The 25,879-nt window shown below is 35.6% G+C and overlaps 2 protein-coding genes across 2 annotated transcripts in view; one reads left to right on the top strand and one right to left on the bottom strand.

The window, feature by feature from the left end:
• Positions 1-25,879, bottom strand: part of LOC145259114 (phosphatidylinositol-3,5-bisphosphate 3-phosphatase MTMR6-like) — a 126,681-nt gene that overhangs the window by 87,503 nt on the left and 13,299 nt on the right. The gene's annotated exons all lie outside the window — the stretch shown is intronic.
• LOC145259035 (uncharacterized) lies at positions 14,904-19,625 on the top strand. The gene is made up of 2 exons (XM_080116663.1): positions 14,904-15,024; positions 18,605-19,625. Exon 2 carries the CDS (start codon positions 18,981-18,983, stop codon positions 19,374-19,376), a length of 396 nt encoding a protein of 131 aa, XP_079972789.1. The 5' UTR covers positions 14,904-15,024; positions 18,605-18,980; the 3' UTR covers positions 19,377-19,625.

Here is a 25,879-nt window from a genome sequence, read left to right as displayed (position 1 = left end):
ACCAGGAGAGTCAGAGCCAGAAAACTGTGTTGTGTCATGAAGAAGGGCCAATCATGTATAAAGTGTGACATGGTGGAGAGCTATGTTATTAAATTTTCTGGATGTATAAAAAAAACAAAGAATATAAAATTATTATATTTTAAAAAAGTCTAATTTTACTATATCAGTACCATAAGCTGGGGTAACTCTTAGCCATTGATAAAAATAAAAACGCATAAATATTATATAATCTCTGCATTTTAAACATAATTTCCGGATCCTATACGATTTCATAATTTTGCAGGCACATTGTAGTGCAGCAGCAAATATTGGTAATGGTGAATAAAAGGAGAGCCTAACTTTCAAACATACCGGAAGTTGGCACCTGCGTCTCTAAATTCAGGTATGGAAACACAGAATCGATACAATTTTCAAATATGTTTTATGTTTTTTTTTTTTTTTTTTTTTTTTTTTACATAGGCATCACCACATTATCAAGGCCCAGAGGCCACTCAAGGATAAGGGTTAAAGAGTGTACAGTAGAAATTGGTCAATATAGTAATCATTAGTAATGAAAATTTGGTAAATTTGATAACTTATATGGAACGGCTCATCAAGAACTTATTTACGTTAGACTTGAACACAACCATATTGTAGTCAGCCGGAAAGCAGGAAAACGGAAGACAATTCCACAGGCGTGCAGTTCTAAGAAAGAAGCTTTGTTCATGGAATCTACGTTTAGGTTTAGGCACAGATAAAGAGTGGGGGAAATTATTGATAGTGTTTTCAGCTAGACGAGTGTTTCTTGTGAAAGTTTGGCGAGGGGGGACCATAGATTGAAGCTCAGTTGAACACTTTCCATGAAAATAACGATACATCAGAGACAAACTCGCAACATCTCTTCTGTGAGATAGAGGTTGCAAGGAGGAGAAAAGGACATCTCCTACGAGGCTACGAAGTCTATTTTGAACTCTATCAAGGCAGGACAAGTCCTTTCTAGCAGCTCCTGCCCAGATGTGGCAACAGTATTCCATCCTTGGACATACCTGGCTCTTATATAGATAGAGAATAGCATCAGCAGTGAGATATCTACCAGATCGATAGAAAGATCCCACCATTTTTCCAGCGGCCTTGGCAACAGATTTGATATACGTGTTCCATTTAAGATCAGGAGTAATGGTCAAGCCCAGAAGCTTGTCAAAACTTGAGGCCTCCTGAAGACGAGAGCCATTCATTTCAATTGATGACAAATGTGGATTAGAATGTTGATGATGTAAAGAGAGAAGCTTGGTTTTAGATGCATTAAAAGTAACCAGCCACTCCTTTCCCCATTGTACTACGTGCTCAAGATCAGAGGAGAGAGAATTGGAGAGAACTTGGTCGTTTACTGTCTTAGATGTGGTACCATAAATGGTAGTGTCGTCAGCATAAATGTCTACAAATGATGTAAGGATATGATTTGGAAGATCATTAATGTAGATCAGGAAAAGAGTTAGGCCCAGGATGGATCCCTGAGGGACACCGGCATTAATACTGTGAGCTTCTGATTTTTGCCCCTCAACTACTACTCTTATGAACCTATCAGAAAGAAATGATTTAATAATTGAGAAGACTTTTCCAGCTATACCATAGCTAGCGATCTTATGAAGTAAACCTTTATGCCATACCCTATCAAAGGCTTTAGATATGTCAAGAGCAATTGCCCTAGAAAGATAGCCACCGTCGAGAGATTTGCTAATCCTATGCGATATAACTGTAAGGACATCTGCTATAGATCTAGCAGAACGGAAACCATATTGAGTGTCACTAAGAAGGTTATTTTTGTTGAGATGGTTGATTACTTCTGTATTTAACACAGATTCTAGCAACTTACTCATGACGCACAGGAGACTTATTGGCCTGTACTGAGAGGGGGATGAGCGATCACCTGAATTCTTGTTTATTTTTTTCACCCCATTACAATAAAAATATATAAAAATACATAAACTTTTTATCAATTATTATTATTTTTATTTTTTAGTCGCATATTTTATATATATATATAAACTTAATAAAACATAGTTAAAAATGTAAAAAAAATATGACTCATTCATGGTCTTTTTTAATGTTTCTGTAAAAATATTTTTAAAATATCTAAATAGTTTTATAATAATAGTAAATAGACAAAATATATAACATATGAACTTAAATAAACATAGTTATTTGAAAAGATATGCGATTAAAAAAATTTTTTTAAATTGATAAAAAGTTTACATATTTGATATATTTTTATTAGAAAGGCATGAAAAAAAAAAAAAAACATAAAATATAATTGAAAATCGTATCGATTCTGTGCTTTCATACTTCAATTGAGAGACGCGGGTGCCAACTTCCGGTGTGTTTGAAAGTTAGGTTCTCCCTCTATTCACCATTATTTATGCATTATCATTTGCATCTTTGTTGTGGCCAGAGTCACCCAAGCTTATTGTAACAAAAGAAACAAACTGTGAACACATTTAACAACAATGGAGAGAAAAAAAAAAAAAAAAAAATTTCTGATTTTGACAGAAATAATAACAAAAATAATTACTATCAATTAACAAAAAAATTATTTGCTACAAAATACAATTAGAAACAATTAAGAATTAATGAGACACGTGTTTTTTTTTGTTTTTTTTTTACATAGGTATCACCACTTATCAAGGCCCAGAGGCCACTCGAGGATAAGGATTAAAGTGTGTACAGAAGTCAATTGGACAGTGTAGTAATCGTTAGTAAAGGAAATTTGGTAAATTAGTTAACTTAAGTGGAACGGCTCATCAAGAACTTGTTTATGTTAGACTTGAAGACAACCATATTGTAGTCAGCTGGAAAGCAGGCAAATGGAAGACAGTTCCACAGGCGTGCAGTTCTAAGAAAGAACTTTTATTCATGGAATCTACGTTTAGGTTTAGGCACAGATAAAGAGTGGGGGAAATTATTGATAGTGTTTTCAACTAGGCAAGTGTTTTTTGTGAAAGTTTCTGTTTATTATGTGATATGTGGTGAGTTATCTGCTCTATCGTTATTTTCATGGCAGGTGCTCAAATGGACTTCAATTTATGCCCCCCCCACCCCGCGTAAAACATTTGATGCGAACACTCGACTAACTACAACCACTGCCAAAAATTTCCCTTACTTTCTATCTGTAACTAAAACTAAATAAAAATTCCTTTCCTTGAGCTACTTGTCCTTGGAACATGATAGTGCGGGACTGCTTCCCAGCTGACTATAACATGGTTGCTTTCACGTGAAACAAACAAATCCTTGTTGAGCCATCATCATAAATAATCAATTTCTACTCAATTTTCACTATTATCAATTATTAGTCAGGGCTTTGACAACTAAATATTTTCGTTCACTAACCAAAATAGAAAAGTTACTAGCCAAACCTACATGATTTTTAGAATATGACATCTTCGTTTTGTGATGAGTATATACATCATAAAGATTTTTCTTCTTTTTTTTTTGTGTAATTCTAAATATACAACAAATTTTATGTTGGTACTTGAAGGTATAAACATTATCATTTCCTCAGATATTTTTTAACAATTTCCGTAAAAAAAAAAAAAAAAAAAAAAAAAAAAAAAAAATAGAGTACATTGTTCTATTATACTTTTACTGTTTAAATAATTTAACTTTATTCGTTTTATTAAAAGAGAAAAAAAAGTTGAAAAGATATTTTTCACTCAGTAGTGAGCTTTGGAAGATTGTCAGTGAAAGAAATACGATCGCCAAAAGATAAACGTTTCATTATTTCTAGTCGCCATTTTGAAAAATCACTCGCAAATGTGACTGTTATATTCGCAATATAGAGCCCTGTCAGTGTTCACTGATTAACCCTTATCCTCGAGTGGCTTCCCCTGTAAGAAAAAAAACAAACTAAAAAACTTTTCTACATAAGATGAAATACTTATTGATGACAACGGATTTCCAAAATATATATATATATATATATATATATATATATATATACTAGCATTTCAGCCCGGCGTTGCCTGGGTGTTTGGAGGTGTATGTTGAGTGGTAGTCGGAAGGCAGGCTCGAACCTGTACTGTGAAGAAGGAAAAGAATGGGAAAAAAACGTGACGTATTTTAAACCTACGTCAGTTCCGGTTTGACGGTGGTTGTAACAGCAAAGACGTCCATTTCCAGGCCATTCTAACTTTTTAGGGCAGTTAACTAAATATTTACTAACCCTGTCCGACTGTCAAAGTCATAAAACCACATATAATCGCTTTATTTTTCATATTACCACTCAGTTGAGAAAAGAAATTGGAACATTTTAAAAGGTTTCGTAAGGGAATAGGCGTAAGTAAATTCTAGCATATTGACTTTGTTTTGCATGATTTAGCAATCCAAAAATGTTAATTAGACTCCATACTAAATCTAAGAATGGGATTCCTAACCTGTAAAAAAAACAAACTATCTTTTAATAAATAAATACATTGTGTTTGTTTTATTTTTATTGTCAAGAAAAAATTAAAAGAATCGTTTTAGGAATTGAAAATAAAGTTCAAATTTTTCCAATTCTGATACCAATACCCCTCTAAATTATGATTTTTCTGATTTCTGATTCCAATTAATTGTTCAAACACTAGATCCTGTTCAGACCTATAAAAGGATTCTACTCAGACTAAAGCAAAGGTTTTCTTGCTTAGACCCGTATAGCAAAAGAGATCTCACACCAACCTTAAAAGCAGGGATCGGCAACTTATTCAACCCCATGGGCTGGATTATTTTATAATTACGGGTCGCAGACTGAACAAATGAACAAAGGTCATAAATGAAAAAAAAAAAAAAAAAAAAAAAAAAAAGGAACGAAAATTCCATATGCAAACCCATGTCAGCTCTAATATTTAAAACCATAATAACAATAAACATCAAGAAATCAGAAAAACAAAAGAAATATAAACTAAAAAAAATAAAACACCTAACAAAAATTAGTTTTCCTCAAGAAACGTCAAAACATTTCAAAATAAAAAAAAAAATCAACTGAAGTTGAACGAATGAAATTATGACATGTATGTTTGATTGACAGTGCTATTGAAAATTGTACCATGAATGTACAACACACACAAAAAACAAAACACATATACCCATAGATACAAATAAAAGTAATTGTAAGTATATACACTTACGGACGTACACATGCAGTAACATTCACACATTCATGAGGCATGAAATAGAAAGCCGACTGAGACAACATTGCTTCTTTGAAACTGTCCCTGCCTAATTTCTGTTGCCAGTTGGTCAGTCAAATTAGCTCTCAGCTTGTGTTCTATGTTTATTTTTTTATATATTTTATGCAGAAATGGAGGTGACTGGTTTTGATCATGTTTTTGCAGTCGTAGTATTCAAATTCTGCTGGGTGAATCAGAGGAAGATAAAAGTAGGGTTTTTCGTTGAATTTGAAAGCCTCATGTTAAAAATAGAGTCATTGCAATCAGGCTTGTAGGCTGATCAAAATGCCTTCACGGGCCATAGGTTGCTGATCCTTGCCTTAAAGCAAAGAGATCTTGTTCAGACCCGTGAAACAAAAATCCTGCTCAGACTACTAAAGCAAAAGGATCCTACTCGGACTCAAGACTTGGATTCCTGTCAGGGATACAGCAACTGCACCTAGCATTATCTATTATATAAATCTCACCTGTCTGTTTAAATGTGTGTATGTATGTATGTATGTATGTATGTATGTATGTATGTATATCTGCCTAAAACTTTTGTCAGAGGCGACGAATTTTCACAAGATCGGTATCCTTTTGATGCTCGACACTTCGGACAACAAATAGTAAAAAATTGGCCAAAAACATTAATACCTTCGTCCTCAACTGGGCAGTTTTCTACAAGTTTTTTTTTTGCTGACATTTTTGCAAATTCAAACCTCACATAAAAGACGTTATTTCGATTGCCCGTGACGTCACAATTGTGGTAGATGCATCGATAAGACCGTTTTTTTGTTTTTTTTACCCCTTTTTCTTCTGACACGTCATGGGTTCGAACCTGCTTACTACTCCAATTTTTTTTTTTTTTACATTCGCAATTTTCCTTCTTTTTTTTTTTGCTCAACCAACACCCTTACACACACCTCCACTTTCTTTTCCGCCTTTGCGTCACGGGTTTTAGCCTGCTTGCCTACTACAACTTTTTTTTTTTGCTCAACATAAACCTACAAACACCCGGCCAACTCAGCTCAGCTAGGCTCTGATAATTCGAAAAAAAAAAAAAACAATGTATAAAAACAATCTGTTACTTTATAGTAGATTATCAACAGAAAGATACGCAAGGATCTAAATATAGATAAAGGAAGTCTTTTGGCACCAACAGATACCATTTGGCACGGCTAACATTTGGCCATCTTTTCGACGGCCAAAAAACCTAAATTAAGATTTTAGAATATTGATCTTTCTATAAAACTAGAATTCAACAGTGAAGCAAGCAATCTCAGAAGCTGGCAATGATATCGGAAATATGAGAGAACAAAAGACTGAGAAGTATTCCTGTAAAACAAAGGAGAAACCTATAACAGGCCTGGAAGACGTGCAATGTTAGACCATCATTGGAGGAAAGTATCTAGGTAACTTAATTACTACTAACGACCTATTAATGAGAACATTTTTATTTCAATTTTCTTATCAGTTTGTTTAAGCTGGGGATGGGACATTCTACCAGATGCCAAACATTCACCTGCAATCCTATATATTCCAACCGAGAGATCTTTTTTAAGATTCTGACTGCCCCATTAAGTGTAATTGTTTGAATCTTTCTTGCACTTGGTTCGCTGGGTATATTTGCCAGGTAGTTTCTGAAATTCTTTTTCCTGAGTCTAGTTTTTTTATTTATTTTTTTTTATATAGGCATCACCACTTATCAAGCCAAGAGGCCACTCGAGGATAAGGGTTAAAGAGGGTACAGTAGAAATTGGACAATATAGTAATCGTTAGTAATGCAAATTCAGTAAATTTGTTAACTTGTATGGAACGGCTCATCAAAAACTTGTTTATGTTAGACTTGAAGACAACCATATTGTAGTTAGCTGGAAAGCAGGAAAACGGAAGACCATTCCACAGGCGTGCAGTTCTAAGAAAGAAGCTTTATTCATGGAATCTACGTTTAGGTTTAGGCACAGATAACGAGTGAGGGGGAATTATTGATAGTGTTTTCAGCTAGACGAGTGTTTCTATAGCACCACATATAACAGCAAAGAAAGAAGGGGTAATGATAGTTAAGTGGTTAACGACACAAACTGAAAACCCGAGAGTGCCAAGTTCAAATCCAATTTGTTTCACAGTAACACCTTCATCAAAACCTCCCCTTGACCTTGTGCCCAACCTCCTGGAAAGGAAGTAAATAAAATAATAGTTGGGTAAGGATTAAAATGCAACTTTTATGGCTTCATTTATTTCCAAAAACTAAGTTCCTTTTTTTACTAATCAGGTCACCACTTATGAACACCCAAAGGCCACTCGAGGATAAGGGTTAATGAGTGTTGGGTAGATTACAACACTTTTTATGATTACTTCTGGCAGTTGAAAGTTCAATCTTCAGTGCGTGCAACACACAAAATACAATTGCAAATTACTTTGGACTTCTATCCAGCCATAACTGACGAAATGAGAGGATGCTATCCTCACTAATTAAATAAAGGGTTCTGTTCGAGATTCCATGCAAATTTCTGAGTTCAACAAAAAGATTACAAAGATACACCTGAAGAAGCTCAGAAATTACACTGGTTGAAACTAGTAATGGGATGATTCCAATATTTTTTCCACAGATTCCAATACAATCACCGATTCTGCATTAAATTCCCGATTCCAATACTTTTATTGATTCAGATTCTTTACCAATTCTGATTCTTTATAAATCTCTAAATATTTAACTATAGAGTTGTTATTTTTTCCACAATTACCGTAGAAACGTGTTAAATGTGCACATATTTTTCAAATGTAAAAACACACTTGTAAGGGGCGATCAATAAATATTCATTATTTTACCATAACTAACAGCAGTAGTAGATTTTGCTTTAAATAAAATCAAATAAAAAAGACAATTAAAAGAATCGTTTTTGGCATCGAAAAATAGTCACAAATTTTTTCAATTTCTGATAGTCCCAAAAATTCTGACTTTTCCAATTCTCGATTGCAATTAATCGTCCCAACACTAGTTAAAACATTGTGAAAATAACACTCAAGATAGGAACAGTAATCCAAAGAATCCTAATTATACGAAAAGTGAACAACGTAAAATCTATTGTCTTTTGTAATCTTCATTTGTGATCTACGATAAAGTATTTCTTAAAATGCTAGGTGAATTCGCCGGGCAAAGGAATCGAATAAATGAAACATTTCAGTTTTATGTGATACTAACATGGGTGCCCGGCATTGCCAGAGTGTTTGGAAGTGTGTGTTGAGCAAAATAAAAAAATAAAGTGGTAGTAGGCAGGTAGGCTCGAACCTGTACCATGAAGGAGGAAAAGAACGTGAAAAAAAAAAAAAAAGTGGCGTCTTTGCTGTTATGTTCATCACCAAACCAGAAATAACGAAGGTTTGAACTAAGGCTAATCATTTGAAAAGAGGAGATGACTTTCGAAAATATCAGCAAAAAAAACGACCCCTCCTTGTAGAAAAGTGCCTAGTGGTGAAGGAATTAATGTTTTTAGCCAATCTTTTGATATTTGTCATCCGAAGGATCGAGCTTCAAAACGATACTGATCTCGTGAAAATCCGTTGTCTCTGTCGAAAGTTTTAGGCAGACATACAAACATACATACATTTAAACAGACAGGTGAGATTTATATTATAGACTAGTGGGAGGGAGGTACCCAGCATTGCCTGGGTGTTTGGAGGTGTGTGTGTGCTGAAAAAAAACAAAAAAGTTTTAGTAGGAAGGTGGGATTGAACCCTAAAGCCTTGATGCAAAGGTGGAAATGAAAGGGAAAAAAGCTAGACACCTAACCATCTCGGCCATGATGGAGAGGAACTGATAAGGACGTTAAGTGAAGGTTTATAAAGAAAAATAAACAGGTGTGAGGAAGTGGCGTAATAGCTGACCTAGTTTTGTGCTGCAAGCCAGATCATTCGCTTTTCGAAGCGGTGAGCTGATAAAAGTCGGGCAAATTAAATACACACGCGATCCCTGTTCGTAAGATGTGATATAAAAAGTTTACAGAAGGAGTAAGCCGACCGATCGCTTCTCGGAAAGAAGCCTTTCGCGGACATACATACACACATTTTCGCTTTTATATATAGATAATATACTTAACAAAAATAATTGCTCTTCCATGAGACGTCATCATAAGCAGCAATCATGTAACAATATGCAAAAGAGTTTAGAGACTTTGGTATTTAATGCACACAAAGAACATAGAAGCATCAAATTACATATTGATCTTTCTCCAAATTCAACAATGGCATTTATGAATCGGAGCTCTCAGAATCCGCAGGCAAAGATAATATCGGAAATATGAGCGAACAAAGAAACAAAGGATTACGAAAGCTTGACGTATAAACAAAGTCGAAACAAAATCAGTCAATAATTATGAATATAAATCGTTCTGACAAAAAGCGAGAAATGCTTTCTTTATTTCTACTCAAAATAAATGCAACTCTTCAGATGAAGTTCTGAATTTTTGGTTCGTTGGTTGGTTGTTTTTGTTTTAAGGCATATCAACCCTTTTCAGGTTATTTAATGCCGAATCCAGTGATTTTGAAGAAAAATTTTTTTAATAGAATATATATATTTTTTCCAAGTCAGTTTCTATTTAACTCATAATTGGGACCCTAACAGGTACTACCACTCCGGGTCAGAGTGGACCTGGGAGCAATGGCAATTAAAGAGTGGCTCCACACTCTCCAAAGGCCACAAGCTGGGGCCTCACCATCGGATATAGTTTAAGGTCATATCCAGGACCCTGAATTTTTGAGATGAGGGTTAATTGTTTATATTACTTGTATTGGTCGGACTATTGTTCTCATTTTGAGTGTTATTTGTGCAACTTTTCGGTCGGATTGACCTTCGACCGTCCTTAGGCATGTTGGTTGTTGTTTGAAAATGAAAATAGAAAAGTTACTGGCTCCGCACATATTTTCATATTCCTTGAGTTGGTCTCTATATTATAGCTATGGGTTCGTATTTGTGAAAAAAATTCAGACGAACATACAAGGAAAAATTTACTGAAAATGCTGACAGAGGAGTATCTCTTCTTCCAACTATTTCTCTGATATTACTAATCAAGGCGAAAACTAATGGTTGGATGAAATATACAAAAAAAAAGGAAAAAAAGAAAGATCTGACAGGAATACTTTTTAGATTAGAAAATGAAACAATAATACAACATAATATTTTGAAATTCTCTGCAGATACTACTGATGAATGATCCAAGGACGATTATTTGTATGACTAATTACCATATTTTTCAAACAGTTCATAATAAATTAGTGTTTGATGTTATACATTTGTAATTGTGTTGTTTAATTTTGTCTATATATATGCAATAGATATTAACCGTAAATAATTAAAATGATTTAATAATAAAAATGGATAACACATTTCTGAATTTTTGAGATGATATTTGGTCATATTATTTTGATTCTAAAAACTACTTTTTTCATCTTGAGTGTTTCTTCTTACAATGTTTTGGTCGATATGATCTGCGATTTTATTCAGGTGTATATTGTCAAACTTAGGAATCTCTCTGCTGAACTTGGGAATCTGCATGGAATTTCAAACAGACACCATTTATTTAATTCACAAAGGGAGCATGTACCTGTTCCATCAGCCATGCCTGGATAGAGATCCTAAGTAATTCGCAATTGTATTTTTGGTCGCCCATACTTAAGATTGAACCTTCAGAAGAAGGTCACTTTTACAACTCAATTTTTCCAAATACTCTTAACTACTGTGCCACAATTCTTGTGAATTCATGGCGCAGTTGTTAGAATACATCGATCGAAATATAGTGAAAATGACACTCAAGATGAGAACAGTAGTCCGAAGAATCCAAACCATGTGGAAAATGGTAAAATGGGGGCCGTGGCACAGTGACTAGAGACATTGGATCTCTACGGCGCCAGGTAAGCATTGTCTGAAAATAGCGGTTTCAATCCTACCCAAAGCCAGCCAGAGGCTTAGTTAGCCAAAACATGGTTAGACGACAAAAACTATGGAAGGCAGTAATTATTGAGGATACAGTTAACAGACTTAGCATTCCTATCCCATCGCGGTTTACCACCTGATGAAGGCCAGAGGAATAGTTGGCCGAAACGTTGTGAAACAACAACTTGAAGATGAGGATAATAGTCCACAAATAAATAAATAAATTATTCGTTTCAAAAGGATTCCAGTAATAAAAAAAATGCTATTGAGGCTGTTCAGAAGTTGATGATAGTGTAATTGATGAAGTTAATGTAAGGAACTTCTGTCATTACTAACCAGCAGAATGTTACCATTATTGTCCAAAAAAAAAAAAAAAAAATTATCAGGCATGTGTAAATGAATCTTGACCAGTGAATGTTTAGGGCATGTGTTGCATGGAGAAAAGTATGGATGCATGAGTCTTAAAGATCAGCTGAGATCTGGTGAACTCAGAGAAAGATCAAATCTGCACAATATAGAGAGATGTAGAACAGGAGACTTTGTTGATTTGGTCACATTGAAAGAATGAGTGAGAGTTCTTGATTGAGAGTCAGTGGTAGGCAACCTTTTTTTGCACCTAAGGATCAAAAAGCTATACTGATTGTTAGAGGAGGATCAAACAGTTTTGGTTACATTATTATGGAGGACAACAATAACAATATCATTTAAAGAAAGTTTGAAGAAAACAAGTATCAAATATGATTATATTAAATCGGAATTTGAGTTTTGACACAATATATTCAGTTTTGCAACTGTCATTATGGTTTGGATTGTTTATATTTATATTGTGTCTGGAGTAAGATGACAGACCAAATAAAATTCACTCGAGGGCCAGATTTGTCTTGAGGACTGGAGGTTGCAGACTCTTGATTTAGTAAATGTATAGCAGTTGAGTTGGTAGGAGAAGGCCAAGAAAAAAAACATGAGAGGAAATGATAAGAATAGATAGATTAGTTTGAGCATCAATTTCTAAAAGCTGTCCAATACATGCCAGTATGTAAGGCAGGTGTTAAACCAATAATAATAATGATGATGATGATGATGATGATCTGAGCATCGACTTGTATTTTCTCTTCCTTTTCTTCATTCTGTCACAATGACTCACTGAAGGATCCGGACCCCCAGTTTGAATAACCCTGCTATAAACAATACTGTACTGGATAAATCCATTGTATATCCCACTGACCTTTTTTTATAAAAACAAAGTGTAGTATCTGTTTTGATAGTATGTTTCATTTCATTGTACTCGGTCGCTGAAAGAAAAATCCTTCTAGTTTGAGAATTTCCCTTTTTGAGGAGCTGGATTTTCTCCACATCAAAAGCCGACTTTGTGTTTAATTCGGCCCTTGTGGGGAAGCAAGTAAATAGGAACACATTGTATATTTTATTATTATTCCACTTAACATTTTGAGAGAGAGAGAGAGAGAGAGAGAGAGAGAGAGAGAGAGAGAGAGAGAGAGAGAGAATCTATTTAACTCCCCTCTAGGAGAAGTTAGACACAAAGATGTGATTTTGAAAATTCCAGTGCACTAAGATAATGGCACTTTGGCCTACAAAAAATACCCGAGCAGCCCTGTCGGCATTCACCTGCAAGTCTGCCTCGGACGATTGGCAATAAATTCTCAGAGAGAAGATAAAACCTGAGAAGGTGAACCTGGCGACTGAACAAAACCATACCCCAGTTCGACAACAACAAAGTGTTGGACTGACTGTCGAGGACGTATCCGTGACTGGTACGAACATCTCAGCTGTGACAGAGTAACTAAACCCAAAATATATTTTGATGATGATGATGATGATGATGATGATGAACAACGCCGCCTAGTCATCAAGATGGAAATGAAATGTCAACAAGCTGGTCACAGTAGTTTTCGTCAGCATTAATACTCCCTGCGACTGATGGCATCATCGTTGCAAAACCTCCTCATACTACTACTACTACTACTACTACTACTACTAATAATAATAATAATAATAATATGGTGATGCAGAAGAATAGGCGACACGAAGTCTGCAGTGCGAGATAAAAAAAAATTATTCTATTTTTCTAAAACAAAATATAAAGAAATAAATAAACATTTCATAAAGTACCTATTTACAATGCCTCCCCACGGGACAGAGTTAGACACCAGGGTCGTTTTTTAACGTGGAGAAAAGGTACAAAAATAACAAAAAAAATTGTCTCAGTTGTGGAAGGACTGCTGAGTGCTGCTCAGTGCTGCTCCTCCACCGAAAGAGAACAAGAAATGGAAGTACGGCATCTGAAGAACAGATACTACACTTTGATCTTGGCCAAAAAACAAATTAAAAAACAATTAAACAATAACATTTTAATTTTTGCAAAAAAAAAAAAAAAATAATAATAATAATAATAATAATAATAATTATAATTAAGTACAATTACTATTTGCTGTGGAGTGGACCTGAACGAGCGTCACCTCCTCTCTAATTTTTTTTTTTTCCTGTTCGATTGGACACTTATTATACAGATTAACTAAAAAGCCATTATTTCAATATTTAAAAGAGGTGCTGTTGCGTTGCCGTTGCTCCGTTGCTGTGCTTACTGCTTTGCTTACTGTTTAGTTACAACGTTATAGTAAATAATTTTGTAAACATGGGAAGGAATTATTGTCCTTTTTTTTTTCTTTTTTTTTTTGGGGGGGGGGTACTGGTGCACTTCTGCTACTGTGCTAAAATAATAACGTTATTATTTCAAAAAAGTCATTCTTAACATAGAGAGGGGAGGGTGCTTTATAACTATTTCTGTGCTTCTACCTAACAATTTAATAATAAAAAAGATATCGTTAAACTTGAATTTAATCTTAAAAAAAAAAAAAAAAAAAAAAAAAAAAAAAAACTATTTAAAAATAGAGCGGTATCAAAAGTACATAAGCAGTCCCCTCCCCCACTATTTTGTAAATACGAAAGTAGGGGTTTTCAAGTGTGATGAAAACGAATATTACATTTAAACTTTACAAAAGTAAGTAGTTTTCCGGATATTAAGCAAAGTAATTCTTTGTTATAAATGGTGGCCACCGTCGCTGTATCAGGAAAACTACTTGTTCACGTAAAATTTACATGTGATATTCGTTTTCAGCACACCCGACAAACCCTACTTCTGTGTTTACCAAATAGGAAAAAAAAGTGCTTATGCACTTTTGATATCGCGCTATTTTTAAAATTAAAGTTTCACGACACAGAATAGTTACAAAATACCCTCCCCTCTCTAAGAATGACTTTTGAAATAATAACGTTATTTCAGCACGGTAGGAAAAGTGCACAAGTACGAAAATGAGGGCAATTCATTCATTTCCGTGTTTCCAAAATGGGGGATCGATTTACTATAACGTTGTAACTAAACAGTGAACACCCCTTTCAAATGTCGAAATAATGACTTTTTTTTTTTTTTTTTTTTTTTTTTTAAGATAATCTGGTTTATTAGTGTCCAATCAATAATCCACTGAAAAAATTGCAAAAACAAGCGAACAGAAAAGAAATTTGGGGAGGGGGGGCTCGTTCAGGCCCCCCCCCCCCACCGCCTATTCTTTTGCATCATCAAGGCAACTAAAAAACTGTGCCAGTTAACCGAATTTTACAAAAGCAGAAATGTGGGTGTAATAAAATATTCAATCTTTAATTTTATCTTAGTAGAGAGAGAGAGAGAGAGAGAGAGAGAGAGAGAGAGTGTGTGTGTGTGTGTGTGTGTGTGTGTGTGTGTGTGTGTGTGTGTGTGTGAGGGTCAATTGTCGTTTAAAGATCATTTGAGTATCGGGCATTTCTACAGAATTTGAACCAAACTGTTTTACTTTAACGATTCAAGTTTCCACTTCATTTCCGGTTGCCTCTTCCTATGTTAAGAATGGCTTAACGTTTAGAAAAGATGTTGTCAACATGGTGAGATCGGAGCTTATCATTTTTTTTCACCTAACAAATTAATAAGCACAGCAACATTTTAATTAAAATAATACGACGACGAAGCAACCGGAAGTGAGGTAGAAACTTGAATCGTAAAGATAACCATTCCCCCTAACTCTAACGTAATCCTAACCTATGTTGTCAGCTTAGTTCGGTTCAAATTCTGTAGAATCATCGGATATATTACAAAAAATCCGCCAAACTGGTATAATTTGATTTTTGGGGGCGGACCTGTACGAGAATGTCCACCCCCTAAAATTGCGTGTTTTACCACGGCCACCGAGAGTAAGAAGAAGGCCTGTTAACTGAAAAATGTCTGCAGGCAATGTAGGTAAAATTTGTCAGACTGTCAATACTATTATGAGGGCCATTTGAAAAAGAGCAATAAAGCATTTTTATACAAAGAAAAAGTAACACTTCAATTAATACTTAAACTGAACTTTATTCAATATAAAATATAAATGTAAAATTAAGTAATTTTATCGGTGGAGGAGAACTCTTTCATGACTGAGACTATTTTTGTTCCTATCCAGAGTGCCCCTTATTGGGAAGCTGGATTTTGCCCACAAGATTATATGCTGAAATATTTAAATAACTATTACTTTAAATACAGAAATTATATTTAAAGTTTTGGTTTTCTGTTCTTCTATGTTCATTTTCCCCCCATGTTTTTCATCAAAATGTGCAGCATATTAGTTGTCTCACAGGCCATCATCAGTGATTTCTCACTGGCAGTAACCTGTGGTGTTCCTTGGAGACAAAGTGACAACAAGTCTCCCCAGATTTCCAGTGTTCTCCACCTCTTGACCACTTGTGCAGATGATTGCATGTTATTGCAACAGCCGTTGTCACTGATTTTTCATTGGCATCGGTCATTGGTGTTTCCTGGGGTTTGGGTGACAAAATATCTTCCCAAGATACCAGATTTGAACTGCACACTTCCAGTGGAGATTTGGTTAGTACTCTCCCACCTCGGTCTTTCTATCCTCCCTGACCCTTCAGAAGTAGTTGGTGTGGCGTCAGTCGATGTCATCTACACCAGTTTTTTTATTATTATTACTATTATGATAATAATAAGGGCGTTTGTGCAGTGTACGCACATGTATTTTAAATAGCATTTTCAAGTTAAATTAAATTTTGGGTTTGTATTACTATACACATAGATTCGAAAAAGTGGTCAAAAAACAAATATATAACAAATAAATGTTATCAAAGGCAAGATAAGTTACTCCTCTACCTAACTGGAAAGGTTTTTAGTGGTTTTACTCACTTTAAAACGTGTAATCGCTTCGAAAATGTTTATCGATATATTTTAAAAAGAAAAGTTTGGGAAAATGAGTTCAAACAAATAAATTATACAAAATACTGTTAGAAACCCACCGAATATATGTTCGTCTATGTCATGGTAACATATATTGAGTGAGTTTCTAACGGTATTTTGATAATTTTTTTTTGTTTAAACTCGTTTTCCCAAACTTACCGTGTGCACCAGCAAGCATGCCGCCATTTGCATTTTTCAAATACATCGGTAAACATTGTATGTTTTTCAAGCCAAATAAACACTTTACATTAAATAAAAACACTAAAAATTTATCCAGTTTGGTAGAAAAGTAACTTATCTTGCCTTTGATAATATTTATTTGTTATATATTTGTTTTTGACAACTTTTTTGAATCTATGTGTATAGTAAAACAAACCCATCATGTAAATTATTTACAATTAAAATGTTATAAAAAACAAAAACTTGAAGTTTTAAATATATTTCAAAGAAATAAATTATGCTCGGTGCTAAAATATTGAAAATTCGCCGATCATAAAATTTTTTTAAAAAACTGCCGTGAAAAATGCTAACTTTAAAATATTTGGAAATACTCAGTGAAAAGTTTTATTTATTATTAAAAGAATGGATTGAAAAATATTATATAAAAATTGTTTGTTTTGCAGTAAAAAAATAAATAAAATGAAATATTCGACTTTCTCCGATAGAAATTAAAGCTAAAAAACGAGTTCACTTACTATATTTTCTTAGATTAATATTATACCAATGTGCAATTATAATAATTATTATTCGAATGGAGAATTTTTCTTTAGAACATACATGGACAATCGGTAACACAGCCATATTTTTTATACCTGTTAGCGTGACTACGTGGTTGAATACCGGAAACTTTCTATACCTAGAAGTTGATCAGGAAGTGACGTTACGCTGTCATGTTCACCAGCCTACTCTCTCGGTGGTGGTGGTTGTGGTTTGACACCTTTTTAAAAGCTTTTTCGACGATTATCATAAATTACAGACTTGAGTATTATATTAACAGAAAAAATTTTGAAAAAAAAAAAATGAATGAATTTTAAGAAAGGGGTTCACATTCTCGTTATAACGTTCTACTTCATTGCTACCTGACTTATTGTCCATTTCTTTACTAACGTGTCACGTGATTAGAAAATTATAACGAGAAAGTGAACCCTCTTTTTAAAAGTCATTAATTTTTTTTTTTTTTTTTTCAAAATTTTTTTTGCTAATATGATAATAGTCTGAAATCTATGATAATTGACGGAAAAAAAAAACACTTAAAAAAAAAAAAAGGGAAAGAAAGAGCATTTTTAGGGGTTGGACACTCTCGTATTTAGGTCTGCCAAATTTTTTTTTTAACACCGGGAATCTCCTGCAACTGGTTTTTACTTTCGCTTTTCTCGCTCACGTGCCCCTATTCCGAATTTGTAGCAGCGAGCAGACATCAGTAGCCTTGTTTTGTTTTTTTCTACCCAAACAGTCATTAACCATGTATGTTTTTTTTATACTGTTGAAATTTAAACATTTATTTTTAAATGTTTTTTAACATCTGTCAGGGTGATCTAATGATTATATGATGATCTGGGCATACGAGTTAAATTGACAGACTTTATTTCAACTGAAAGTGCTCAACGATAAGAAAAGAGTTTCTTAAAGGGGCTGACATGATTATGCCGTGTGTATATATGATATACACACACACACACGGCATAATCACATTGACACAGTGGTTCTCATCAGATCACCGAAGTTAAGCAACGTTGAGCCTGGCAAGTACCAGATGGGTGACTATTTGGGAATTCTAAACGCTGTATATGTTTTCTACTTATCTCAGCATTGTTTCCAGTCGTCCTGAACCTCCACTTGCTACTAGTATTTAATACACCGATTTAGGAGAGGTGTGGTTGGATATTGCACAACTCTTGCCACACGAATTCCATGTGCAGGCACCATTACAGTGAGTAGCCATAGTCTTTCAAGACTGAAGGAAGCTATATAGAGAGAGAGATAGATAGATAGAGAGAGAAATAAAAAAATTCTTAACAAACAGAAAACGGAAAAACCTCTGAAGGAAGAAATGTAGTTAAATCTTTTCCTTAAAAGGGAAATGGATTCCATATTGTTCATTAAAAAAGTGTTTTTTTTTATCAAAGTCTGAAGAGAGGCCTTTCTTGTGAATATTTTCACAGGATAGGTAGCTAATGTAAATGTCTCCTCTCATCACCTAGGACATAAGCTAACCAACCCTCTTCTCTATTGTTTCAGAGTGTAGAGTGAACAGCATTCTTTAGTGGAACTTGGAGGACGCACTCAGACTACATCAAGATCGTCAGTCTCTTCGCCCACATGGTCTGAAACGCTTGTAAACAGGGAGAAGGCACTAGCAAAACGTCATTCCCTTGAGCATGAAAAGTGGAGCGAGCATACAAGATCTTTGCCCCCTCTAAGCGTGGGGGATCACGTGTATATTCAAAACCTAACTGGAAATCACCCTAAACGCTGGTAACGAACAGGCACCGTTGTGGAGGTGAGACAATTTCACCAATATGTGGTCAAGATAGATGGCTCTGGGAGACTTACGCTCAGAAACCGACAACACCTTCGTAAATTCAAGCCTTTCAGAACCACAACTAATGAAGACATGATAGAGTCCTTCTTACCAGTCACCAGGCTGCCGGAAGACGCCTCTGTCAGCACCATACCAGGGGCGTCAGAGGACTCTCCTGCCACCCTGCCAGAAGTCCATGCTAGTAATCCAACGGATAGTCCCATACGTAAGTCCAGCAATAAAGATTTTTATGACGTGCCATTGAGCCCTTCTGAGATCCTTCCAACTACCCCTCATGCTTCTAACCCAGCTAGAGATTCTGCCACTCCCAAGAACGCTGGAGCTGGAAACGAGACCACCCCCAAGAACATGCATACAATTGCCAAGAAGGCTCCCAGGCCCTTGAGCCGACTGATGCCACACAACGCTCCTGGTGCTTCAGAGACTGCACCAACGAGTAGGTTGCGGCCCCGACGAAACCAAGACTAGTGATTCTATCACAGTGTATATAGTTTCAGAAGACTTTTGTACAGGATTTTTTTGTTGTGCCCGCAAAAAACTCACCGTGGGTGGGGGAGATAGCTAATGTAAATGTCTCCTCTCATCACCTAGGACATAAGCTAACCAACCCTCTTCTCTATTGTTTCAGAGTGTAGAGTGAACAGCATTCTTTTTCACGTCACTCACCCGAAATTCCTCGTGAACTTGGGGGGGGGGAGGAATGCATGTCGAGCAGGTTTAAATTACAGTTGTTTATGAGCAAATACTTTTTGAAATGGGACCTTTCAGTTTTTGCGCAGTTGAGAATAGTCTTAACAGCGCACATTGTGATATAAATGGAAGAAACTGTCAGCGGCTGAATTGGGTTAAACATCAGAGTTTTGATTGTCCATGCTCATGCTGGGAAAAAGAATGCTCAGCATTCTTTAGTGGAACTTGGAGGACGCACTCAGACTACATCAAGATCGTCAGTCTCTTCGCCCATTCCTCATCGACTAGGGAAAGGTGTGCTACTCATCTAATAGGAGGTTTGAAATTGTCCAGTCAAGAAACATTTGTAACGAACAATGAAAATACACTACTTGTTGCTAGCAATCCAATCTTTGTTGTCTTGATTTTGTGAAAACAATATATGTGTGTGTGTGTGTTTGTGTGTGTGTGTGTGTGTGTGTGTGTGTGTGTGTGTGTGTGTGTGTGTGTGCGCACATGCATAAATAATTAACACAGACAATTCCTAATTAATTTTTTTGCTTCAGGGAATAACTGGCTAATGTAACTGCCATAATCCCTGTTGATCCAAGTACTTTTTTATTTTATTTATTTTACAAGGAAGTCGCCACTCATAAAGGCCTGGAGACCACTCGTAGATAATAGTTAATAAGTGTAAGGTGGTCAATGAGACAACAGCATAAAGAATGGTAATGGTGGAAATTGGGTAGAATTTGATTATTTAAGAAGACAGCTCAACAAGAATTTGTTTATATTAGACTTGAAGGCAACTATATTTCATGCAATACTCATTTTGACATCATAAAAAAAAAAGTGATATCACCACCACTGTTAAATATGACCCCACACGTTGCAGGTCACTGAACTATAAAGCAGGCACGGACAAAAAGCAATTGAACCAAAAGAACAATTACAAGCTGAGTCTGTTTAGTTTTGACAACGTAGATAACAACAATCTATTGAAACGTCCTTTTAGGCATTTGCAACTTGTCAGGCGTTTATGATGGGAAAATGTTGCATAATTAATTCAAGGGTGCTTGTTAAGATAGAGTAGACAAATCGATTTTTTTAGATATATGGTTTTAAGTAAAAATAACAGCACTTACTTATGTCGAAAATAGTAATATATCCAAAAATTACGAAAATTCATTAAGTAGAATAATTGCTATTGCGTTTTTAATAAAAATAAAAGTCTATTGCAATGGTTTAAAACAGTACGTCAGCCATTAAAGTGACAAAAAAGGAGGATGAGTATGTTCCATGTATTCGCAATCTTCGGAGTGTTCACATATAGGGAAAATGCAATTTCCCCCAATTTTCCGAAAAATTACTTTTAACTATAAATAATTTTCTACTCAATGAATTTTACTAATTTTTGGATATGTTAATATTTTCTTTATGATAATTAAGTAAGTACTGTTGCTTTTGCTTCAAACCAAATATTAACAAAAAAAAAAAAAATCGATCTGTCGACTTTATCTTAACCAGCACTGATTCAAGTCTTCTATATATACTAGCGGGGGCGGGAGGTACCCGGCGTTGCCCGGGTGTTTGGAGGTGTGTGTGTTTTTGGGTAAAAGTTTTGGTAGGTAAGTATGAGGATCGAACCCAAACCCTTGAGGTAAAGTTGGAAATTAAAGTGTGAAAAAAAAAACGTGTGACATTAACCATTGGGCCGCCGCGACATACTAACGGAAACACGTTTGAATTTATTTAATTACTTAGAATTTGCAGGTGCACGTTTTAATGACTTAGTGAGGTCAACTTTGACTGCGGGATAGTATTTTAGTTACTGTGGGAATGCTTTTTTTATTTTTATTTTCCTAAGATGTTGGGGGAGGGGGGAACCAGCTCCCCATAAAAAGGGGATTGTCCAAATTGCAATTGTCTGATATAGGGAAAATATTTCCACATTGATCAAATCTAATTGCTTTCGGGCATTTCCAGCGATCTCGACCGGGAAAATACTGCCAGAATTAGTGTCGTTTTTATTATACAAAAAAGCCTAATCCACATGCGGCGAGCAAAAAATATTGAATATTTATCTTTCCAAAGTCGAGCAAATTAAATAGACTGGCGACCTCTGTTGTTAACTCGTAGATATTATGATTTATATGTGATATAAAAAGTTTTAAGTTGTGAGCTGACCGACCGCTTCTCGGAAAAAAGCTTTTTACAGACATACCCAAAAACGAACATACATACATACATACATACATACATTTTCGCTTTTATATTTATAGACTAGCGGGGGTACCTGGCATTGCCCGAGTGTTTGGAGGTCTGTGTGGTGTTAAATAAAAAAGAAATGACCAGGTTTGTTTGTTATAAGCGAAGTAAAAAAAGAAAACATTTTAATTAAGCGGGGAGGTGGGGGGGAGTAATCAAAACATTGAAAAAAATAACACAAAAAAAACTAACGTAAGGCAAATGAACAATGAAAACAGAAAAACGAACACATGCAAAATGGCTTAAATAAGCCTGTTTCGATATTAAAATAAAAAAATCGGTGTTTTTGGGTGTGTGGTCGGGGGTAGATAAGCGAAGTAAAAAGAAAAACCAGAAAACCGAACATTACGTGAAAAATGGCTGAAATAACTGGTTCAATATTTAAATTTAAAAAATCGAAGAAAAAAAAAAATCTCACACCACGATTCAAACCCAAAACGATAATGAACCAACGCGCTAATCGACTGACCTAACGTGACGTACACAAAATTTGCTCAGTTTTTCAGCTATTTAAAGTAAATTAGGTCATGACGTTATCTGACGCATGCGTAGAACCGGTCGAGAGGGCCGTTTTTATTGCCCCCCCCCGTCGAAAATTGTCGATTTCGGGGTGAAAAAATGAACGTTTTTGGCCAATTTTTTTATATCTTTTGAGCGAAGGATGGAGCTTCAATATGATACCGAATTTGTGAATTTTTGTTGTGTCTGTCGAAAGTTTTTAGCAGACACACAAACATACACACATGCATACATACATACATACATACATTTTCGCTTTTATATATATATATAGATAAAAGGCAAAATGGGGGCAAGCGTTTGTGTATATCCGTCAAAGGCTTTCTGCATTGGGGTTTTCACGTTGGTGAGATTCCACAAGAAGTTTTCGCATACTTCCCAGATCATAATATCTCGCATTTGCAAACGGACATCCTTTCTTTCCTTTTATTTAATCGAGTTAAACAAAAGTCCCACCATGGTGTCGTCTTGGGTGTTTGTTTGGTTTTTTCTTATAAAGTGAAACTGTTCGAAAAAGCGGCAGAGCATTATTAGCCTTTTGACTGAGATTGATGCTTCACTTAAGTAAATTGGTCCTTGGTCAATATACTAAGACAATTACTATTCATTTGGATACTGCCAGAGTGCCCCTTTTTGGGGAGGAATTGGTTTTTCCCCACATTAAAAATGACCTTGTGTCTAATTTGCTTTCATGGGAAACAAATAAATAAAACAACAGAAAGTGGGAACCTTAACTGGCCCCTGGCCAGGTTTAAAAGCAACGTTCATTTCTGCGCATGCGTGGCGACTCCTATGATTTTTAAGTTAATTACCAACTCATTGAATTCACTGTCGTCTTTGGCCTGATGGTTAGCGAGAAAGACTAATTACCCTACGTTTTTGAGTTCAATCCCACCGCTCTATCTTTTTTTATTTATTTTTTATTTCGTCCTTGTGCTATTCATTGAATTCTTTGGCCTAATGGTTAGCGTGGAAAACTAATTACCCACCTCTCTATCTTTTTTTTAAATTTTAACCACGTCAAAGCCATTTTTAACATCGCTTCATCCATGTGCCAATAGCCTCCACCTGGGCAATGCTGGGTATTCCCCGCTAGTCTATTATATAAATCTCACCTGTCTGTTTAAGTGTATGGATGTATGTTTGTATGTCTGCCAGAAATTTTTCTCAGCGGCATCCAACCGGGTCGAAACCAGTACCATCTGAAAGGGCGATGTCTTGGTCAAATAATATGTGAAAATTAGAAAATTCGATCAATTATTTTGTATAGAAATTGATGTTCCCAATGAGGGGGTAGCAAAAATCATTCCTTCATGACAACTTAGCCAAGCATGCATGCACGTGCAAAAAATGCTCTTTTTTTTAACTTAGTTTAAATAGAAGAAAAAAAAAACGGCATTACTTTGTCGACGTAGAGTAGTGGTTATAGTGATAGCGCTGTTGTCTTAAAGTTGCATGTTTGCGCCGACATATCGGACATTTGTTTTTTGATTTTTAAAGTTTTAATATTTAAACAGGGTTACTTATGTTATTTTTCGTTTGCTTATTATTTATTTTCCCCTTTTTTTAAATTTTTTCATCACGTTCGCTGTTTTTTTTTTGTTTTTGTTTTCCGATTTTTTAAAGAAATCTTAACATTCAAACAGGGTTATTTATGCTATTTTTTTCCTTCGCTTATTCTTTATGTTCCATCATGTTCGTTGTTTTTTTTGGTTTTTTTTCTGATTTTCAAAAAGCTTTTAACATTTAAAACAGGGTTATTTAGTTCGCTTATTCTTTATGTTCTTTTTTATTTTGTTTAGACTCCCCCCCCCCGCCTACACACACACCTCGCCTGGGAAACGCCGGGTACCCTCGTTAGTTAGATAATAAAGCCATGAGTGACAGGACGTCATTTTCTGCTCATTCGAACAAGCATGCAATCAGGAAATCTTATCTTGAGTACCTGCTATAGTACTTACACATTTTACAACCCGCGCTTTCCACTAAGTTGGTTTTTGCTCACTTGGTAAACTAACGGAAATAACCAAAAAAGGCTGGCCGAGCATTCCTCAATTTTTCCTCCTACAAAAAAATAAACATTTATCTAACCCTAAATCCCAACTCTAAACCATAACCCTAAAACTGAGTGATTAAGATTAAATTTTTATTTCTTCCAATTCATGAAAAAGTCGTCTGCTTAGATTTGTATTAGCTACAGGGTGGAACAATGAAATTATCGATCTAAAGAAAACAACACTACAACTTTTACTGAAAAAATCAATTCAGTTAACTTGATTATGCAGTAGAGCTGACATCTATTCAATGTAGCCGCCTTCAGTCTCAATCACCACCTTGATACAGTTCCGGAACTGGGAGCATGCCTTTTTCACAAGCACTGATGGAAGGTCGACAGATGGTGGTGATCAGGCTGACTTAGGGGTTGGTAATGATCTCGACGTATGACCAAGTTCAGGTCAGGGAAGGAAGGTGGCAGTGAGAGAAGCTACAAAGTCATACCACTCCTTCTGAAGCCATGAAGCCAAGCCTGGGTTTCATTGAACTTATGAGCCAGCGCTGAGTTCTGCTGCCACACTCAGGATCTGCCAATGGCCAATCAGGTGGCCATTGGCACCAGGGGATCACCACACTCTTCAGTACATCCAGGTACACTTTGGTGTTGACTTTCAAGCCGACTTTGAAGATGTGAGGTGGCATGATGTGGCCCTCACTTGAAACCATACCAAAGACCATAACTGTGGCTGGAAACTTTGTTTTCATCACTCTGGGCATGCCCCTGTTATTTGTGGTAATCCAATGATGCATTTTGAGGGTGCTGGCAATGGTCCTGTTGTCATAACTTGGATCAGTAGAGAGCATGAGTTGTACAGCGGCGCATCTCCGATCTCGCTTGTTGAACATTGTGTCACTTTCAGACATGATAGACGGCTCCTATCGCTGTTGGGATTTGTACCCAACTGGTCAACTAGTAGAAAACTGGCTTTCATCAAACAGAAATGGAATCATGTCGTCTTTCTAGGGTGATAATTTTATCGTTCCACCCTATAAAAAACTGACAACGCGTTCGTTCCTAACATTGAAATCAGCCTTTTCCAGTTGTTGATGTTAGATTGTGGGTGAACCCAAGTAACTTCATAGAAATTGCAGGTTATACAATGCGTAAGCATCCTTGCAACCTATAAATAATGGGGACACATAGTAAGGCTTCTCATAGCATCCCTATTAATCGTTCGAGAGACTGATTGCTACATTATGCTTATCTCGGCAAATCGTCTGGATCCATCCTCAGGGATAATTCAAAAAGTACAAGTGACATGAATAATTAACATATTTGTGTTTGTTTTTGTTAAGTGTTGAGACATTATGTTGAACAAAGATGGCAGCAGTAAATCAAATCGGCAAAGAATCAATGCATTTCCTATCTTGAGTGTTAAGTAATTCCTAGTAACAAAGATGGTGGCGAAGAATCAAATGCAGTTTCGATTTGGAGTGTTCCTAGTAACAAAGATGGCGGC

Source organism: Euprymna scolopes, chromosome 34 (genome assembly GCF_053919585.1).
Source record: "Euprymna scolopes isolate OS-2025 chromosome 34, ASM5391958v1, whole genome shotgun sequence".
Classification (NCBI taxonomy): domain Eukaryota; kingdom Metazoa; phylum Mollusca; class Cephalopoda; order Sepiida; family Sepiolidae; genus Euprymna; species Euprymna scolopes.
Note: the sequence above shows the minus strand (reverse complement) of the source record. Positions and strands in the feature narration are given on the sequence as shown.